Below are 16,574 nucleotides of genomic sequence, written 5' to 3' on the forward strand. Positions count from 1 at the left end.
TGGTTATAAGCTTCCCAGACACAAGAGCTAGGTGGTCAAGCTCTTGTGGTTCTTTACTGATCAGACAGAGGAGATTGGCTTGTCAAAGATGTGGCAATACAGAATTATCTGGCCCTTCAAGTATTTTCCTTATCTTATCAGCAGGTAGCCAGTGCTAATACTGACAACCTGATGGTTTCCTCCAAGATGTGAGCCTGCCCTGTTAAAGAGAACATGTTCTAAAAACGGCCTCGGCCCAGTATACCTGAAGGAGCATCTCCCCCACCCCCAATTGTTCTGCCCGGACACTGAAGTCCAGCGCAGAGGGCCTTCTGGCGGTTCCCTCACTGCGAGAAGTGAGGTTACAGGGAACCTGGCAGAGGGCCTTCTCAGTAGTGGAGCCCGCCCTGTGGAACGCCCTTCCATCAGATGTCAAATAGATAAACAACTACCTGACATTTAGAAGACATCTGAAGGCAGCCCTGTTCAGGGAAGTTTTTAATGTGTGACATTTTAATGTATTTTAATCTTTGTTGGAAGCCGCCCAGAGTGGCTGGGGAAACCCAGCCCGATGGGTGGTGTACAAATAATAAATTGTTGTTGTTGTTGTTGTTGTTGTTGTTGTTGTTGTTGTTGTTGTTAAAGAAAGATAGCCCAGTTGCTGCCTCAATGAGACGTCTTACTGCAACAATCCATGGGCCTGGTTCGTATGTCGCAAGAAGGCAAACTATGAGCACACCTTGGCCCATGGTTAAGAAGGAGATACCTTAGGCATGATCTCAGGTTCAGACGATGCTTTGGTTGACCTGCTGCACCACGCTGAGCTGAAAGGACTGGGGAGGAGTGTGACGGGCGCATATTTGCGCTAAGTCACAGTTTGGCTTAGTGGTATGTGCAAGTGCAGCTATATATGTACAAATGCAAAAATGAAATTAGAAAGGTGTCCCTAATCTACCACCAGTGTTCCTTTTCCTGATTAATACCAAACACAGAGGCAGACTTAGGGCAGCATGACCGGTTCTGCCACACTGGGCACTAAGCCTAGGGGGTGGTGCAGGGCATTGCAGCTATGACATAGTGAATTGAGCAGAACATAAGGTGAGAGGGTGCCAAATTTTGGCCTCGCACCACGGCTCCGCTGAAATTTGAAACAGTGAAGTCCGCCCCTGCCAAACATCAGTGTTGTGAATTAGTACTGTACTGTATTTTGATACCATGGATCACTTATAGTTTATGTAAGGGGGAGGGATTACAGAGAACCTCCCCCCCCCCATCAGAAGCAGCCCGTCTCCAAGCGAGGGGTCTGAAGAGGTGAGTCAGGAAGCGGAGAAGGAGTGCCAGGGCTCTGACAGGACTAGAGAGCCCCTGCTCCATAGGCAGGAAGAGAGAGAGGCGGAAAGAGTGGACAGGAGTAGGGCAGACAGAAGACCAGTACCTCCGATGCCGGAACTGCGAAAGAGAAGGAAAGGGAGGCGCTTCTCAGTTCCGAGGCTTTTATGCTGGTCGAAAACGCGAAAGAGTTTAGTGCAGGAATCTGACTCGAGTGGGTAGACATGACATGAGCAATCCATTACACTGTAAATAATGTGCACCAATAAAAACGTCTGAAAGACAAGCATGTGGACAGTCGTTACTCAAGAGTAGTCGCAACAAACCCTGACAGTTCAGATGCGATTTTATGACAGCAATTTTTTCGTATTAAGCCACTTAGAAATTATCAGCATTTAAATTGTATAAATAAGTAAAATAAACATGTCTAAGATTGACGGCAATGGTTTTAAGAAGCTGAACAGAAATTGGACGCTGCATCAGGTAGTCCTTTGATCTGAAGCAACAGGGCTTTTCTTCTGTGTTATTTCCATGCAGAAAATGATGGGTTGGTGGTATTTTCAGATGCTAAAGCTTTTCTACATCACACGGCCATCATCATCATCATCAAGCTCCCCAAACATTAGATGTCCTACAATCGCAAAGTTAATAAACATGCCTCCAGATCAGCGCTGGAGCAAGCCAATTGGGCATCTGGTGCGGCGCGCATGCCCTGTGCCCAGGGGCAGGGCCAGCCGCCCATAGGGGCAGGGTGAGCCAGGGCAAAATGCTCCGTGGAGCCTCCGAGGAGTCTGCCTGCCTCTTCCCACTCAGCCGCCCTGCAGCTGAGGGAGAGGCAGGTGGTGGACTGTTTGGGGAAGCACGGAGCCTGTGGGCGCCCAAGCCACCATATCAGTCCCAGGAGAGAAGCTGCAGGCCCCACGAACCGGTGAGTGCCACCCAGCATTTTGTCACCCCCCTCACTGGTGACACCCGAGCCAGACAGCCCCCACCACAACCCCCTTCCTCCACCCCTGCTCCAGATATCAGCCTGAGTCAGCATAGCCATTGATTTGGGAGGATGGGAGTTATTTTTATTACTATTACTATTAATAATAGAATTTATATACCACCTTTCATTTCATGAAAGAGGCCATTCAAACAATTAAGAGCCAACAGCAAAATAACAAGAAGAAACCAAACTATTATTATTTTAAAAAATGCAACTCCCCATAATGCAACTACATTAATCCATGATTAAAATACAAAATAACCACGCCCATGAAAGCAGCATAACCGTTAAGACAACAATCAAAACAGGAGATTCAAGTCAGAGCAGAGAAATGCTTGTCTAAACAGGTGAGGCTACGAGAGCTGTCAGAATGGCTCCCAGGTTTCGGCAGGGAAAGCAATCGGTGCCATCAGCAAAAATGCCCACCTCTGTGATACCACCAGATTGATATGCCATGGCAAAACTAAAGAGAGTCAAATTGTTGGTCATATTGCCCTTATTGAGCACTGGAGGCAGTGAGAGCCCCAAACCTCCTGATCACTGCTCCCACTTGCTTTTTATAGATGTTGAATAGCATTTGGGACAATGCAGCTCAACGTATTTGGAGGGCACCGGGCTGGGGAAACCTCCCATAGGCTTACAATCTAAAGCCAAAGCTTTGGACCTTCAAACCCAGGAAACTGGTAGGCAGAATTGAAAGCCCAGATCTAAGAACAAAGACCAAAGGGAAATTGCAAGATTATTTCAGGCCAGGGGTGGAATGACATGACACTTTTTGATACAGAGGTTTGTCTTTTTATTTGTTCTTCTTTTCAGATGCTCTCTTGCTCCTGCCCCATGAGCCATTCACTCGCTTTTATTTGGACAACGATGTGGTAACTGTCTAGACCTCCCATGCTATCACATTTCCTGAATCTTGTTTGGGCATGCAGGGTTTTTAATTCTTACTGAAGACCACGGAGTAATTCCTATTTTAAGCACTTGGGCAGGCTGAGCTAACATTCCTGCTCTTCCAAAATTACATCAGTATCCATTTCACAAAAGAGCAACTGGCAAAAGCCACGCTGGTAAATGGAGAAAGTATGGGTAACTATTTATAGATTTTTGCCCGAATCGTGCAGGCAGCAATACATGCTTAGGTGGCATTGTCTTCATCCCACTGAAGACTACATCAACCGCACACAGTATTATATCATTTCAAGCTGCAATCCTACACCCATTTAATTGGGAGAAAGATCCATCACTGTCAATGAGATTTACTTAGGAGTAGACATGTATAAAATGCCATTTCCCCCCTATTGCAACAAATCCACATTTTAATAAATAGAAATAAATTCTATGGGTTTTTTCTCTTGGCTAACTTTTAATAAGGGCGGCCGGAGGGGGGGGGTTATAATCAGTTAGTATTTGAAATGCAAATTTGGACTTTCCAGAACAACATGTGAGCAAGAGCAGCCACCCTTTGAAATTCACATTTCTCCATATTTTGCAATGCAGTTTTCCAGCCAAGTCATGTGTGTAAGAATGCATATATTGTGGCAAAATGTGCATATAAATGCATAACACCATGCAAACAACACCATGCAAAAATGTTTTATATTAGGAGAAGCTGCTTTGCAAAGGCCAAAACTACATACTGTACAAACTTGTATAGATTTGAATAAATTCACACTAAAACGGTGGTGAATTTTCATGGCTTTTTTTTAAAAAAAAAAATTGCAAACTGATGTGGAACTGTCCTGAACTTAAGACAAGAAAAAAAATGAGAGAAACTGAAACAGACAGATTTGCCTACACCCTATGTGTTAGAAGGTACTGGGAAGCAAGCAGGCTATGCCAGATGAAATCTCAGAAACCAGGTAAGGGACAATAGTCCATCTTGGTCATCTGCTCTTTCCGCAGTCGTAGGCAGCAGAACAAATTATTCAAAACAGTCAAATATGAAACCTTACTTTCGTATAACTTAAACAGCTTGTGCAATTCAGCTTTTACCCAAGGGACATTTGGATTATATGGGTCCAGAACCTTTGATTGCATTCTTTTTTTAAAAAAAGTAAACAAACAGCCTCTCTTTCTTTTTGCATCTATTTGAGTTTTTTGCACTCTGCAGCTAAGGAGCCCAGTCCTCTGATCAGAATGGTACCAATGCAAACGTTGCCATGCCTCATGAACTAGCGCTTGGGGGGGGGGGAGCCTTAACTCACTAAAACAAAGTTTTTTCAGTGGTTGATATCCGTCTCCCATGGAGCTTTGACACAGGTAGAGCAGAAGAAAAACCCCATGGTATTTGTTCAGTCAGCCAGAACAGACATTTGTGCTTACAGCATTCCTGTTACCATTCTCCACCGTGGTCTTCATTATCCCTTGCTTGCCGATGTGATCTTGAGGGACACGGATTACAGATCAGTGGTGCAGGAAAAGGAGAAGCAACTAAAGCCTATAGACTTCTGCATGGAAATACAGTCGTACCTTGGTTCTCAAACGCCTTGGTACTCAAACAACTTGGAACCCAAACACTGCAAACTCGGAAGTAAGTGTTCCAGTTTGTGAACTTTTTTCGGAAGCCGAACATGCTCCGTTTTGAGTGTTACACTTCCAATTTGAGTGCCACGCTTCCATTTTGAGTGTTACACTGAGGTCTGTCTGTTTTTGCTATTATTTTGCATTTTTGTTTTTGTGACTGTGAAACCCAGTTCATCTACTGATTGATTGACTGTGTGACTGCGGTACATTGTTTATTGCTTCCATTTTATGGATCAATGGTCTCGCTAGATAGTAACATTCATGTTAAATTGCTGTTTTAGGGGTTGCTTTTAAAAGTCTGGAAGTGATTAATCCATTTTGCATTACTTTCTATGGGAAAGTGTAAAGTACTACACTTGGGCAAAAAAATGAAAGGCACAAATACAGGATGGGTGAAACCTGGCTTGAGAGTAGTACATGTGAAAAGGATCTAGGAGTCTTGGTAGACCACAAACTTGACATGAGTCAACAGTGTGATGCAGCAGCTAAAAAAGCCAATGCAATTCTGGGCTGCATCAATAGGAGTATAGCATCTAGATCAAGGGAAGTAATAGTACCACTGTATTCTGCTCTGGTCAGACCTCACCTGGAGTACTGTGTCCAGTTCTGGGCACCACAGTTCAAGAAGGATACTGACAAGCTGGAACGTGTCCAGAAGAGGGCAACCAAAATGGTCAAAGGCCTGGAAACGATGCCTTATGAGGAACGGCTTAGGGAGCTGGGTATGTTTCGCCTGGAGAAGAGAAGGTTAAGGGGTGATATGATAGCCATGTTCAAATATATAAAAGGATGTCATATAGAGGAGGGAGAAAGGTTGTTTGCTGCTGCTCCAGAGAAGTGGACATGGAGCAATAGATTCAAATTACAAGAAAGAAGATTCCACCTAACATTAGGAAGAACTTCCTGACAGTAAGAGCTGTTTGGCAGTGGAATTTGCTACCAAGGAGTGTGGTGGAGTCTCCTTCTTTGGAGGTCTTTAAGCAGAGGCTTGACAGGCATATGTCAAGAATGCTTTGATGGTGTTTCCTGCTTGGCAGGGGGTTGGACTGGATGGCCCTTGTGATCTCTTCCAACTCTATGATTCTATGGTTTTGGAAAGCTTTGGTTTTGGAAGGGACTTCCGGAACGGATTACGTTTCAGAACCAAGGTACCACTGTATCACTTTGCAAAAAGCAAAGAACCACTTAATGCAGATCGGCTGGGATGGAACAGAATGGGAACTAGTTCACACATGCCAGTTCATCACTTGATGGTTGCAACATCAAGTGATTTATTATTATTTATATATATTACATTTTTATCTTGTATTTCCTGCAAGGAACTTAAGGTGATGTATATCATTCTTTCTTTCCCCATTTTATCCCCACAACAACCCTGTGAGGTAGGGTTAGGTCACCAGTGAGCTTCATGGCTGGGGAAGGGGGGTCTAGAACCCTGGTCTGACTCTAACCACTACATCACACTGACTCTAACCACTAACCACTCACACACAGATGAGTGAGGCATCATGCACTGAACACCAAAGGCAAAACTTTCGCACTGACCCACAGAGAGTGCTTTTCAACAGCATCTGTCCCAATGTTCAGCTGAGGGTCATCAACTAATCTCCAGTGCTGCATTCTCATGTGTGTACCATTCATTAAAAGAGTAATTTTTTTTTAAAGGTTAAATGCAGTTGAGGATTGTATCTCCACACTTTACACAAACTGCGTCAGAAAAAGTGTCCCCCTTTCCTGCGTTTCAGCCATCTCTTCGAGTGAACAAAAGGCTTGACAGAGCATGATGGGAGTTTAATTAATGTGTATTAAATTATCTTGGGAACGCCTTCTCAAATAAATTGCTCTGTGATCCATGATTTGTTACTCTTCTGACTGACTGCTTCTGTGCAAATGCTTATTTTAATAAGAAAAATACCCACTCGGCATTTGCTCCACATTAAGACAGCAATGTGCCAAAGTTTCCTGTACTGGTACATTTCAGGAGCAAGGCCATGTTATTTTCTAGTTTGGCAGAAGCAAACGGGCCAGGGGGTGGGGTGGGCAGGCACGCAGGAAAGAAGGGTGACACAGAGTTGTTGAATTTTAACTTTACAAAGGGACATGATGTTCATTTCCAGAAACGGCTCTTGAAATATGTTTGTCAAACACACCAAGTTGCCAACTTTATCCATCTGCCACACGGTCAGCACTAGGCCAAAATGCTTTGTGTATCTTTTCAGTACCCAGAGGTTTGGAGTACACAGGTGTGTCCCAACGATTGCATCTCTGAAACTGAATGAATACAACACCTCAACTTCACTGCAGTTCAAAGCTAGGCATGTCTACTCAAAAGTAAGTCTCACAGAGTTCAACTGGACTTACTCCCAGAGAAGCAGGACTTCAGCCGTAGTCCCCCATGCAGTCCAAGTTTTAAGAACCCCATTAGAGTAAATGTTCAGAATTTGATGTCTTTCCAGGAACTCAGAAACAGTTGCTTTTGACTGTTGCCTGAATGCAATTCTGAGTCCAAAAAGAGAGGAACCATAACCTATGTAACAGTTACAATGTAATTGGTCAAACATGATAGTACACAGTATTGCAGCTTGGAAACAGTTTCTGAAAAAGGTGGACATGCTTCATATTCCAGCATAAAGAAGACAGTATATAGCACACAGGAGCCATCTCCAGGGGGGCATGGGTGCTTGAGCTCCCACAATAATATAATTCACCTCCGCCCTCCACAGCCAGCCAGCGAGGCACCCTTTGGTGGGGGGGGGGCCTCAGACACGGAGGCAAAGTCTCTCTGCCTCTGAGTCGGAGCCCCTCCCCACGGAAAAGGGTGCCTCGCTGGCTGCGGACAGAAGGAGGAAAAGGAGACGCCACTGCCGCAACGTGGACATGCGACATCACAAGCACATAGTGAGGGTGATGTAACATGCACTCCATGCAAGCATGTGCATGTGATGTCACATGTCCACGTTACAGCGGCAGGCACCCACAATCCTGAGGGCGAGGTGGCACCCCCAATTTAGTGCATGCATATATATATATATATATATATATATATATATATATATATATATAATTTTCAGCATCAAGATTCACGAGTCTTAATAATCCCAGCTGTCTTTTTGTGATGAGCAACAACAAGAACTAAAACAGCAACAACAACAATTTATCATTTATATCCTACCCATCTGGGCAGCTCCCAACAGAATATTAAAAACACAATAAAACATCAAACATTTAAAACTTCTCTAAACAGGGCTGCCTTCAGATGTCTTCTAAAAGTCAGATAGTTGTCTATTTCCTTGACATGTGTTGGGAGGGCGTTCCACAGGGCGGGCACCACTACCGAGAAGGCCCTCTGTCTGGTTCTCTGTAATTTCATTTCTCACAGTGAGGGAACCGCCAGACGGCCCTCGGAGCTGGACCTCAGTGTCTGGGCTGAACGATGGGGGTGGAGACGCTCCTTCAGGACATTCTCTACATGTATTCTCTATATACTGTATTTCAATCAATCAATCAGACTTTATTCGACCGTCAGTCAGAAATAAACATTTATCCATACAAAAATTAAAACATCAGACATCTAAAGGAACTTAAAACTTAACCCAACAATAAGAAATAGGCTATACATTTAGACCCATGTCAATGCTGTCAATTTTAACCTTACGACGCTTAAGGCCAGAAAAAGAAATTTGGCCACCAAGGAGGCTGTTGTTCCAGTAAACTTGTTCAGCAAAAACAAAACCTGTCTTTCTCTGGCTAGAGGGCTAAGTTGGCATAGGAGTGGAGCTATAAGTTTTTGTCTAAGATCTGCATTGAATGGACAGATCAAAATAATATGTTCAGTTGACTCAACCACTCCCAGGGCACAATGACAAGATCTCTGGGCACATGGGACTCCCCTGTACCTTCCCAACAATACCTCCGATTCCAGGACATTTAACCTAGCAGCTGTGAGGAGTCTACGGTATTCCACATAGTGGATTTCCGCAAGATAAGGGGCTGGTGTAATCTGAAATATCTGATCCCCCAAGAACATCCCAGGTTTCACAAGGGCAATGTCCTCTTGTCTAGCAATGTCACTCAGTCTTTGAGAGATCACAGCTCTGGCTTGAATAAATGTCATAGACTCCAGGGCAAGATGTGACAATCCGCAGGCCTGCACTTCATTTATGATCTCCTTTTCCCACGATGATTGGAAATCATCTCTATATTTCAGGTACTTCTACTGATATGGAGGTCGGAAGTACATTTTCCCACCCAAATGTTGTTTTCACAGGTAGTCATTTCTACAATTAAGTGGTCAAGACCTCATGAGAAGATTCATAACAATGAAGAATGCATGCCTCTTGTGTATTACTCTCAAAATCCCAAGAGGGTATACTGTAATCTGTTTCTTATTATCTTTAGATAAAACACTGTTTCTACTTTACAAGTGAAAACAAAGGCATCATTTAAACAACTAAAAAGTTTGATAGCGTTGCAACAGGGGCAGCTATCATTGGCTATTCCTGGTTGACTGAGATTTTATATATACTGTATATGCAAAATGAGTTTTGGCTCTGTGCTACATAAAATGCTACAGATGACTATAATTATTACTTATACTGGTCCATCGATTTAATGCTCTGACTTGATTAGCCTTAGCTGAATTACTAGCACTCAAAAATACGTTTCCAATATTCATCTGCAACAGAATCATTTTCAGAAGATGTGATTGAGAAAGTTCCCATGTGTTATGTTGTAACCAAATGGATATTCCAATATTAAATAGGACATTTTATTATGAGCTGTATTTCTCTTCCTGGTATTGCTTCATGGAACGTTAATTCTAACAAATACACCACAGGGGAGCATTCTTACATTCCATCATCACGTCAACAGCATATGAATGATGTCGGTCAGTATCTTCCAGTTGGTAGGCTTATGCTAATATGGTCCAGACACTTTTGAGTCAATCCCTGTTTCAAACATTACTTTTTACAGCTAATCATCTAAAAGACACATCAATGACATTGTTGTTGTTTAAAAAACAGCAACAACACATTGATCTCATTTCAATAATTTAAATTTATAACCCCATCCATTCTGAAGGCGCAAAGCGGATAATTCCAAGCCATTCACATAGAAAGCAAAGTAATACTATACTCCTATGCATGTCTACCTATAAATCTGATTGAATTCAGTAGGAGGCAAAGTGCATTTGATTCCCCCCCCCCCAAGAAAAGGAATTTAAAAACCAACTTGTGGCTTACCAAGCCATGCACAGCCCGCCAGTTAGGAAAGCTTGTCTACCAACTACTTGATAAATTCTCATGTTTCACTGCCTGCCCGGTATTGCAAAAACAGAGCAGGGGAAGATGAAAGGGTGTTTATTAAGCACCAATAGATGTCAAAGTTATTTATTGCCAAGGCGGTTCACTGACATATCTCAGGCTTTTGATATCAAGCAGGCACCTTCACTGTACTTTTTGGGGCGCCTGCTAAAAACATTTTTGTTTAGACAAGCCTACCCAGACATTTAGAAAGCTGGTATGAATTTCATTCTGTTTTCAGTCTATTTTTATTTTAACTTTTCAAAAGTCTTAAATTGCTTTTATTAATTTTTCTGATTGATAATTTTATTGTTTTGGTTTTTTTGTAAACCACTTTGAGGTTTGTTTTTACAATAAAACAGGGCATAAATTTTATGAAATAAAAATGAAGAAGCAGGCTCATAGCTCGGACACGAGAGCTTCTCAAGCAAACTGCAAACCTGATTTTTAAAATAATCATAATGCTGTTTTCATTGCCTGTTCCAATAATAATTGAAAGAGCATCAACTTTAAGTAATCTGCAGAGCAACAATAAGACAGAACTTTAGCTTGCGTATCGACTGACAATTTTCCTCAAACATCACCTTGGCACAGAGACATTTTAGCTCAGCAATTTGTCACTTTCTAGAACTTTTTATTACAACAAAGATCTGGGATGGACAACTTTCTGCTTTCTGAGAGCTGCTCTAAACTCCAGACAGCAGCTCAGAGGTAGAGAAGGGTAGAAGTCTACTTCATCACAAAATTAGACTCCTTCCCAACTGAGAAAGCTCTATAATAACGTTTGAAGACATCTTACAAGCACAGGTTCCCAAGTTATAAAGCACATAGGTTGAGACTAACATTGCATAGAAATATGGGGACAGACATGTTCCATGCATCTTATTTGAGGATTCTGTCACTTTACAGTGGTGTAATCTCCTGTTTTCCTGCCTGTCCTGATTACAGCTTGATAACATGGAACAGTGGCAAATTGCTTACTAGCTCCTGACGAAACTTTTGATAGGAGTGCCAGATAAATTCTCAGCATCTGACCCTCGGGCTAGCAGTTACCTGTTCTTGTCCAAGAGCACTTTGCTCATTAAGCATGTAAACTGCCCTGAGATCTACGAGTGAATTTAATATGTATTTATTTATTAAAAATTAGGTGTAAGTTCCTAATGAAAAAACAAAAATATAAAAAGGCAATGTATCTTACAGGTGGCTCCACAAAAAAGTTCAATGCGAAGACGAATTAGAAAAGTCAACGGTGAAAAGAAGGGGTTGTTAACAATTTTTGGCATTCACCAATCCTCTGGGGGCCACAAGTCAGCAGTGGGTGTGGTCATCACACAAGCTGCCTCTCACAAACCCTGCATAGACACCCAGACAGATGGCACCCGCTACTCACTTGATATGCGCGGAAGTGGGGTTAATGACCCTGTCCCTGACTCCACTTATCAAATGTTTGACCTGATGATCAGGATACAGGTCATTTTCTATCGCCATCAGGGCGCTGGACTCTGCCCATCCCAGTGCTGTGTGTACTTTAAGGGAAGGGAAACTACAGCTGAACCAAATATTTTGCATAAGTACGGCTGTCTGCCCAGAATTGGCAGCCCTGAAGATGAAAAAGCAGATTCCCCAGGGTGCAAGCTAAGTTCACAATCAAAAGGTTTTTCACGTTTGAACACAATTCTGGTAATGTGAAAACAGAGGGAGCTGCACTAATAACAGATCAATGAAAATGATGGTGAAATGTTCCACAGCCAATTCACAGCGCAATATTATGTTGTGTGGTACAGTGGTACAGTAGAGTGCTGAATTAAAATTGGGGCGACGGGTGTGGGGAATCCATCTATGCTCCCTTGAGCACCTTGGAGGAAAAGTGAGACATGAGCATAATAAGGAGCTACTCAGAAGTGACTCCCATTGCGTTTCCATAGTTCTTACTCCCAGTTAAGGCTATAGGATTGCAGGTCAAGCCTTTTGTTGTTGCTTCTTTGGGGAAAAGACAACTAAGGAGGGGAAGCACAGCAGAGGTTCATAAACTTATGAATGGCACAAAGAGTGAATAGATGGACTTTTTCTTTCTTTCCTCCTTTCCTCATACTCCTAGATGTCAGCACCACCCACTTCAATGACCAGCAGGTGGTTAGTGCCGATGAAGGGAAGGTCTTCACAAAATGCATAGTTAAATTACGGAATTCTCAATTGCAAGACACAGCAGTGTTTGGCTTTAAATAACTCAATGGAACCTCCATCTTCCGAAGCAGTACACCTGTGAGTAGCAGGTGCTGGTCATAAACAAGAGGATATCCATCACCTTCATTCCTTGCTGGTGACAGATAAGAAATGGATGGACCAGGATTCAACCCAACAAGGCAGTATGGATGCTGCATCATGACTGAAATTCCACAGAGTGCTGCATGCGCACAACTCCCATGAATTTCAATAGCGCATGCGCGCACACAGCTGCATGCCAGAGCCCAGCATAACCGGCTGCAGAACTAGGATGGCTCACTTTGCTGGGACATAAAAATAGCTTTAGGGAGCGTCCCTTCCCCCCCCCCCCCAAGTGGAAGGAGAGGCAGAGCTTTTGGATGGGGAGCAGCAAAGCAGCTTTTACCTTGTAACTGAGCTGAAAGAGACTCCTGGTGCTGCTGGTATTTGAGGGCCACAGCCTCCGCCTTCCTCAGCTGGCTCTGCAGCTCGTAGTAGAGCATCGCCCCGTAGATGAAGCCGAAGACCACGATGAGGAGCAAGAGGGACTGCAGGATCCGCTTCTGCTTTCGGGAACACATCCCGTTGCCCATAGTCCCTTCCTCTGCGGATCCACCTCAAGGCTCCTCTATCCTCAGACAGCAGACGGAGCACGAAGCAGCATCAGGGGCAACGGCCCAGGCGGCGGAGGGGCCTCGGAGGAGAGCTGGACCCATAGACCCTGGAGCCAACTTTAACCTACCTGAGCCAAGTTTTGCCAGGCACCTGAGGTCATGCAGCAGGCAGGCCGAGCTGGAGGGCTGAGACTTCAAGGGATCCCGAGGAGCATGCAGCCTTTCGGGCCCCCGGGGAGGGTCAAGAGCGACTCCACTCCCTAGGCCCCCTGCCCTCTCCACGGAGCCAACGCTCCCTTTGCGCGTACGCGGAGGGGGGAGCCTGGGGAGCACGGGTATCAGGAGGCAGCTCAGAAGAAACCGGGCATCTCCAGGCAGCTCTGCCCTTGCTGGCGAAGTTCTTTGGGGGAGAGTCTCTAGGAGGGCGATCCCCAAGGTTATTCTGCAAAGATCTCTCCGGATCTGCTTTCCCCCATATCAGTTCTTTCTCTAACTGCAGGAACAGTTCGAAGGGACGGGCAGGATCTGCTCCCCCAACGTTCCTTTGCTTCTGCCCGTCTTTCCCTCCAAGATCCGTTTCTCCAAAGCGAAGTTTTCCTTTGCAAGATCTCCCCGGGATCCCTTTCCCTTTGCCCTCCCTCGGGGAGCTAAAGTTGCTCCTCCGCTGATGGGGGCAAGAACTTCCCTTCCCCTGCCTTGCCTTGGCCACCTTCCAGCCCCGCACATACGTGTCACCCTCCACTCCTAGGCTGCTTTCGCCAGCGGGATCCCCGAAGGAAGTCCCGCTCAGGCCGTTGCCTCATTGGGTGCAGCCGCTATCTCGGGCCGGCCCTCGGGCCGGCAGCGCTGGCGCGCATTGGACGCAGGCCGCGTCCGTCCGGCCTATTGAGCGCCGCGCTCTCCAGCTCCCGCCCCGCCCCACCGCTTTTCCCAGCCTGGAGCGCGCGGGAGAATTGAGGAAGTGGGCGGGGTTGCTGGAGCAAGGCGCTCGTCGAACAGGAGGCAGCGGGGGAGGGTCCTCGCCTGTTAACGCGGGTATCTACCCGCGCCCCGCTTTGGAAAGCAGCGTGTGTGGGGCTTGGACACCTCCCACTTTAGTAAAACTTCTTTATATTTATATGAGGGTTTCTATCTTTTTTTATTTTAATTTTGCATAATTTTTATTAAATGTTCTGTTTTACATTTTAGAATATTCGTTTAAACAAAAAATATCAATGACTTCCCTTATCTTTCCATGGTTCATTTTGAATAACATAATTCCCTGCATATTTTATAATTCTATTATTATTATTATTATTATTATTTATACCCTGCCCATCTGGCTGGGTTTCCCCAGGCACTCTGGGCGGCTTCCAACAAAATATTTAAAAAGACAATGGTCTGTTAAACATTAAAAGCTTCCCTTTACAGGGCTGCCTTCAGATGTCTTCTAAACGTCTGGTAGATGTTTTTCTCTTTGACATCTGCTGGGAGGGCGTTCCATAGGGCGGGTGCCACTACCGAGAAGGCCCTCTGCCTGCTTCCCTGTAACTTGGCTTCTCGCAACGAGGGAACCGCCAGAAGGCCCTCGGTGCTGGACCTCTGTCCAGGTAGAACGATAGGGGTGGAGACTGTCTCCCAGAGAATTGTAGGCAGGGCCGGCTCTAGGGGAAGGCTGGGGGGCGCCGGGCTGCGCACACCCACCAGCCGCGGCAAGAAACGGGGCGGGGCGGCGGCGCCAGAGCGATCTCCACACCACGGCAGCAGGGCGCCCGACATGCTTAGGACGGCCCTGGTTGTAGGTAAGCCTGATTCCTGGACTGTCTGCTGTTGAGTCCCACTGCACTGCCCAAATTACAAGTTTACCTACAAGACCAGTTTACCTACGAGGTTCGCCTTACCCCACATGTGCCACTAGACCGCTTCAGTCAGCGGAATTGGCACTACTACAGATGCCACATAAGACCTGTTCCGCGTTTGCAGACGCCTTCATTGTACTGTTTTCAGCACCTATTAAAACTTTCTTGTTTAGACAAGCCTACCCAGATGCTTAGAAAATTGATGCACACTTTAACCTGCTTAACTTTCTGTATTTTTTAACCTATTGCTCTATTTTCCCCCTTGATTTTCCTGTTTTATCTTTTCATAAACTGCTTTGAGGTTTTTTTCCCTGCAATTAAATGTTGCCTGGATTTTATGAAATAAAGAAAGATAGTTATACCTTGGGGGTGACAAATTATGAACTTACTGATATTGGGTCATAGCTCAGTTAAATCTTCAAGTCTATTTATTTAGTATTCTTGTAGATAGTTTTTTTGTCAAAAGTGAGCTCAGAGCAGTTCATATCAAAACAAACATCAATAAGAGTGACAAAAATGGGGAGGGAACAATTAAAAGCCAGCAGCCTTATGCAGTGCTGTTATTTCCCTAATTTATCCTTAAGTAATGTTCCTGGCAATCACAAAAAGCTTTGCAGAAGCTGAGCTGGTAAATCGAACTGGAATTCATTGCAAACTCTCAGTTTCTCTGCAGGGCTAATTATCATAATTTCTGTAAATTGCTATTGGCAAAAGAAGGATTGCAAGTTTATTAGAACATACAGCAAAAAATGCAACCGGTTGATCATAAATGCATTTACTTAGAAGCAGAGTCCATTGGTTTCAGTGTAGTGTCCTTACTAATAATTTGGAGTGGGGTATTTATTATGTCATATTTACAACATGATTGAAAGTAGTCTGATACAGCGACTGACAAAGTTTGGGAGCTCCCCACTCAGCTGTAAAGTTCGCTGAAATACTTTGGGCCAATTTCTATGTCTCAGCCTAATCTACCATATAGTGTATATTGCACTTGCAGGGGGAGAACTTCAGGGAAGGGCAGGAGAAAAATGCAATAAAAATGCATGAATAACACAAATCTATGTGATTATCATAGCTTCCCTCAAAAATATGTGGAAATTGAAATTGCTCAGACTCCTGTGTCCTAGCCACACACACCCCAAGTTGCCAGTCTTGTTACAACAGCTCTACTGCCTACTGACCTGTTTTGGGGCACAATTCAAAATGTTGGTTATGACCTACCAAACCCTATACCAGGCATAGGCAACCTTGGCTCTCCAGATGTTTTAGAACTACAACTCCCATGATCCCTGACCACTGGCCTATTAGCTAGGGATCATGGGAGTTATAGTTCCAAAACATCTGGAGAGCTAAGGTTGCCTATGCCTGCCCTATACAGCTTGGGTCCAGACTGTCTCAAGGACCATATCTCCCTATATGAGCCTGCCTGGTCTTTGAGATATTTTGGGGAGGCCTTTCTTTCGGTACTGCCACCTTCACAGGCATGTTTGGTGAGGGCATGAGAGAGGGCCTTCTCGGAAAGGTAAATGTAAAGAAAAAGATGGTAGGTTTTATCATATGTGGTGGGAATGCAAAAGGGTTAGAAATTATTGGGAAATGATATATAATGAATTGAAAAAAATGTTTAAAAAGACTTTTGTTAAGAAACCAGAACCATTCCTCCCAGGAATTCTAGATCAAGATTTTTAAAAAGAAAATTGGCTTCCGGTCTGCCGCGCCGGCTAGGAGGATGCAGGGACTTCAAGCTACGAAGTCCCTGGCATCGCGGAGGGGGGGGGAATTCCGCGGGGCGTGC

General features: G+C 44.5%; 1 protein-coding gene across 3 annotated transcripts in view; it reads right to left on the bottom strand.

The window, feature by feature from the left end:
* GOLIM4 (golgi integral membrane protein 4) overlaps window positions 1-13,725 on the bottom strand; it is a 56,166-nt gene extending 42,441 nt beyond the window's left edge. For 2 of the 3 annotated variants that reach the window (XM_060274400.2, XM_060274399.2), the window contains exon 1: window positions 12,734-13,725. In XM_060274400.2, coding sequence (XP_060130383.1) covers window positions 12,734-12,920 — 187 coding nt within the window. In that variant the 5' untranslated portion in view covers window positions 12,921-13,725. The remainder of the gene's footprint in view (window positions 1-12,733) is intronic. The other variant, XM_060274401.2, reaches the window with a different exon arrangement.
* Window positions 13,726-16,574: the final 2,849 nt, after the last annotated feature.

The sequence above is a fragment of the Zootoca vivipara genome, chromosome 5 (genome assembly GCF_965207765.1).
Source record: "Zootoca vivipara chromosome 5, rZooViv2.hap1.1, whole genome shotgun sequence".
NCBI classification, from domain to species: Eukaryota; Metazoa; Chordata; class Lepidosauria; order Squamata; family Lacertidae; genus Zootoca; species Zootoca vivipara.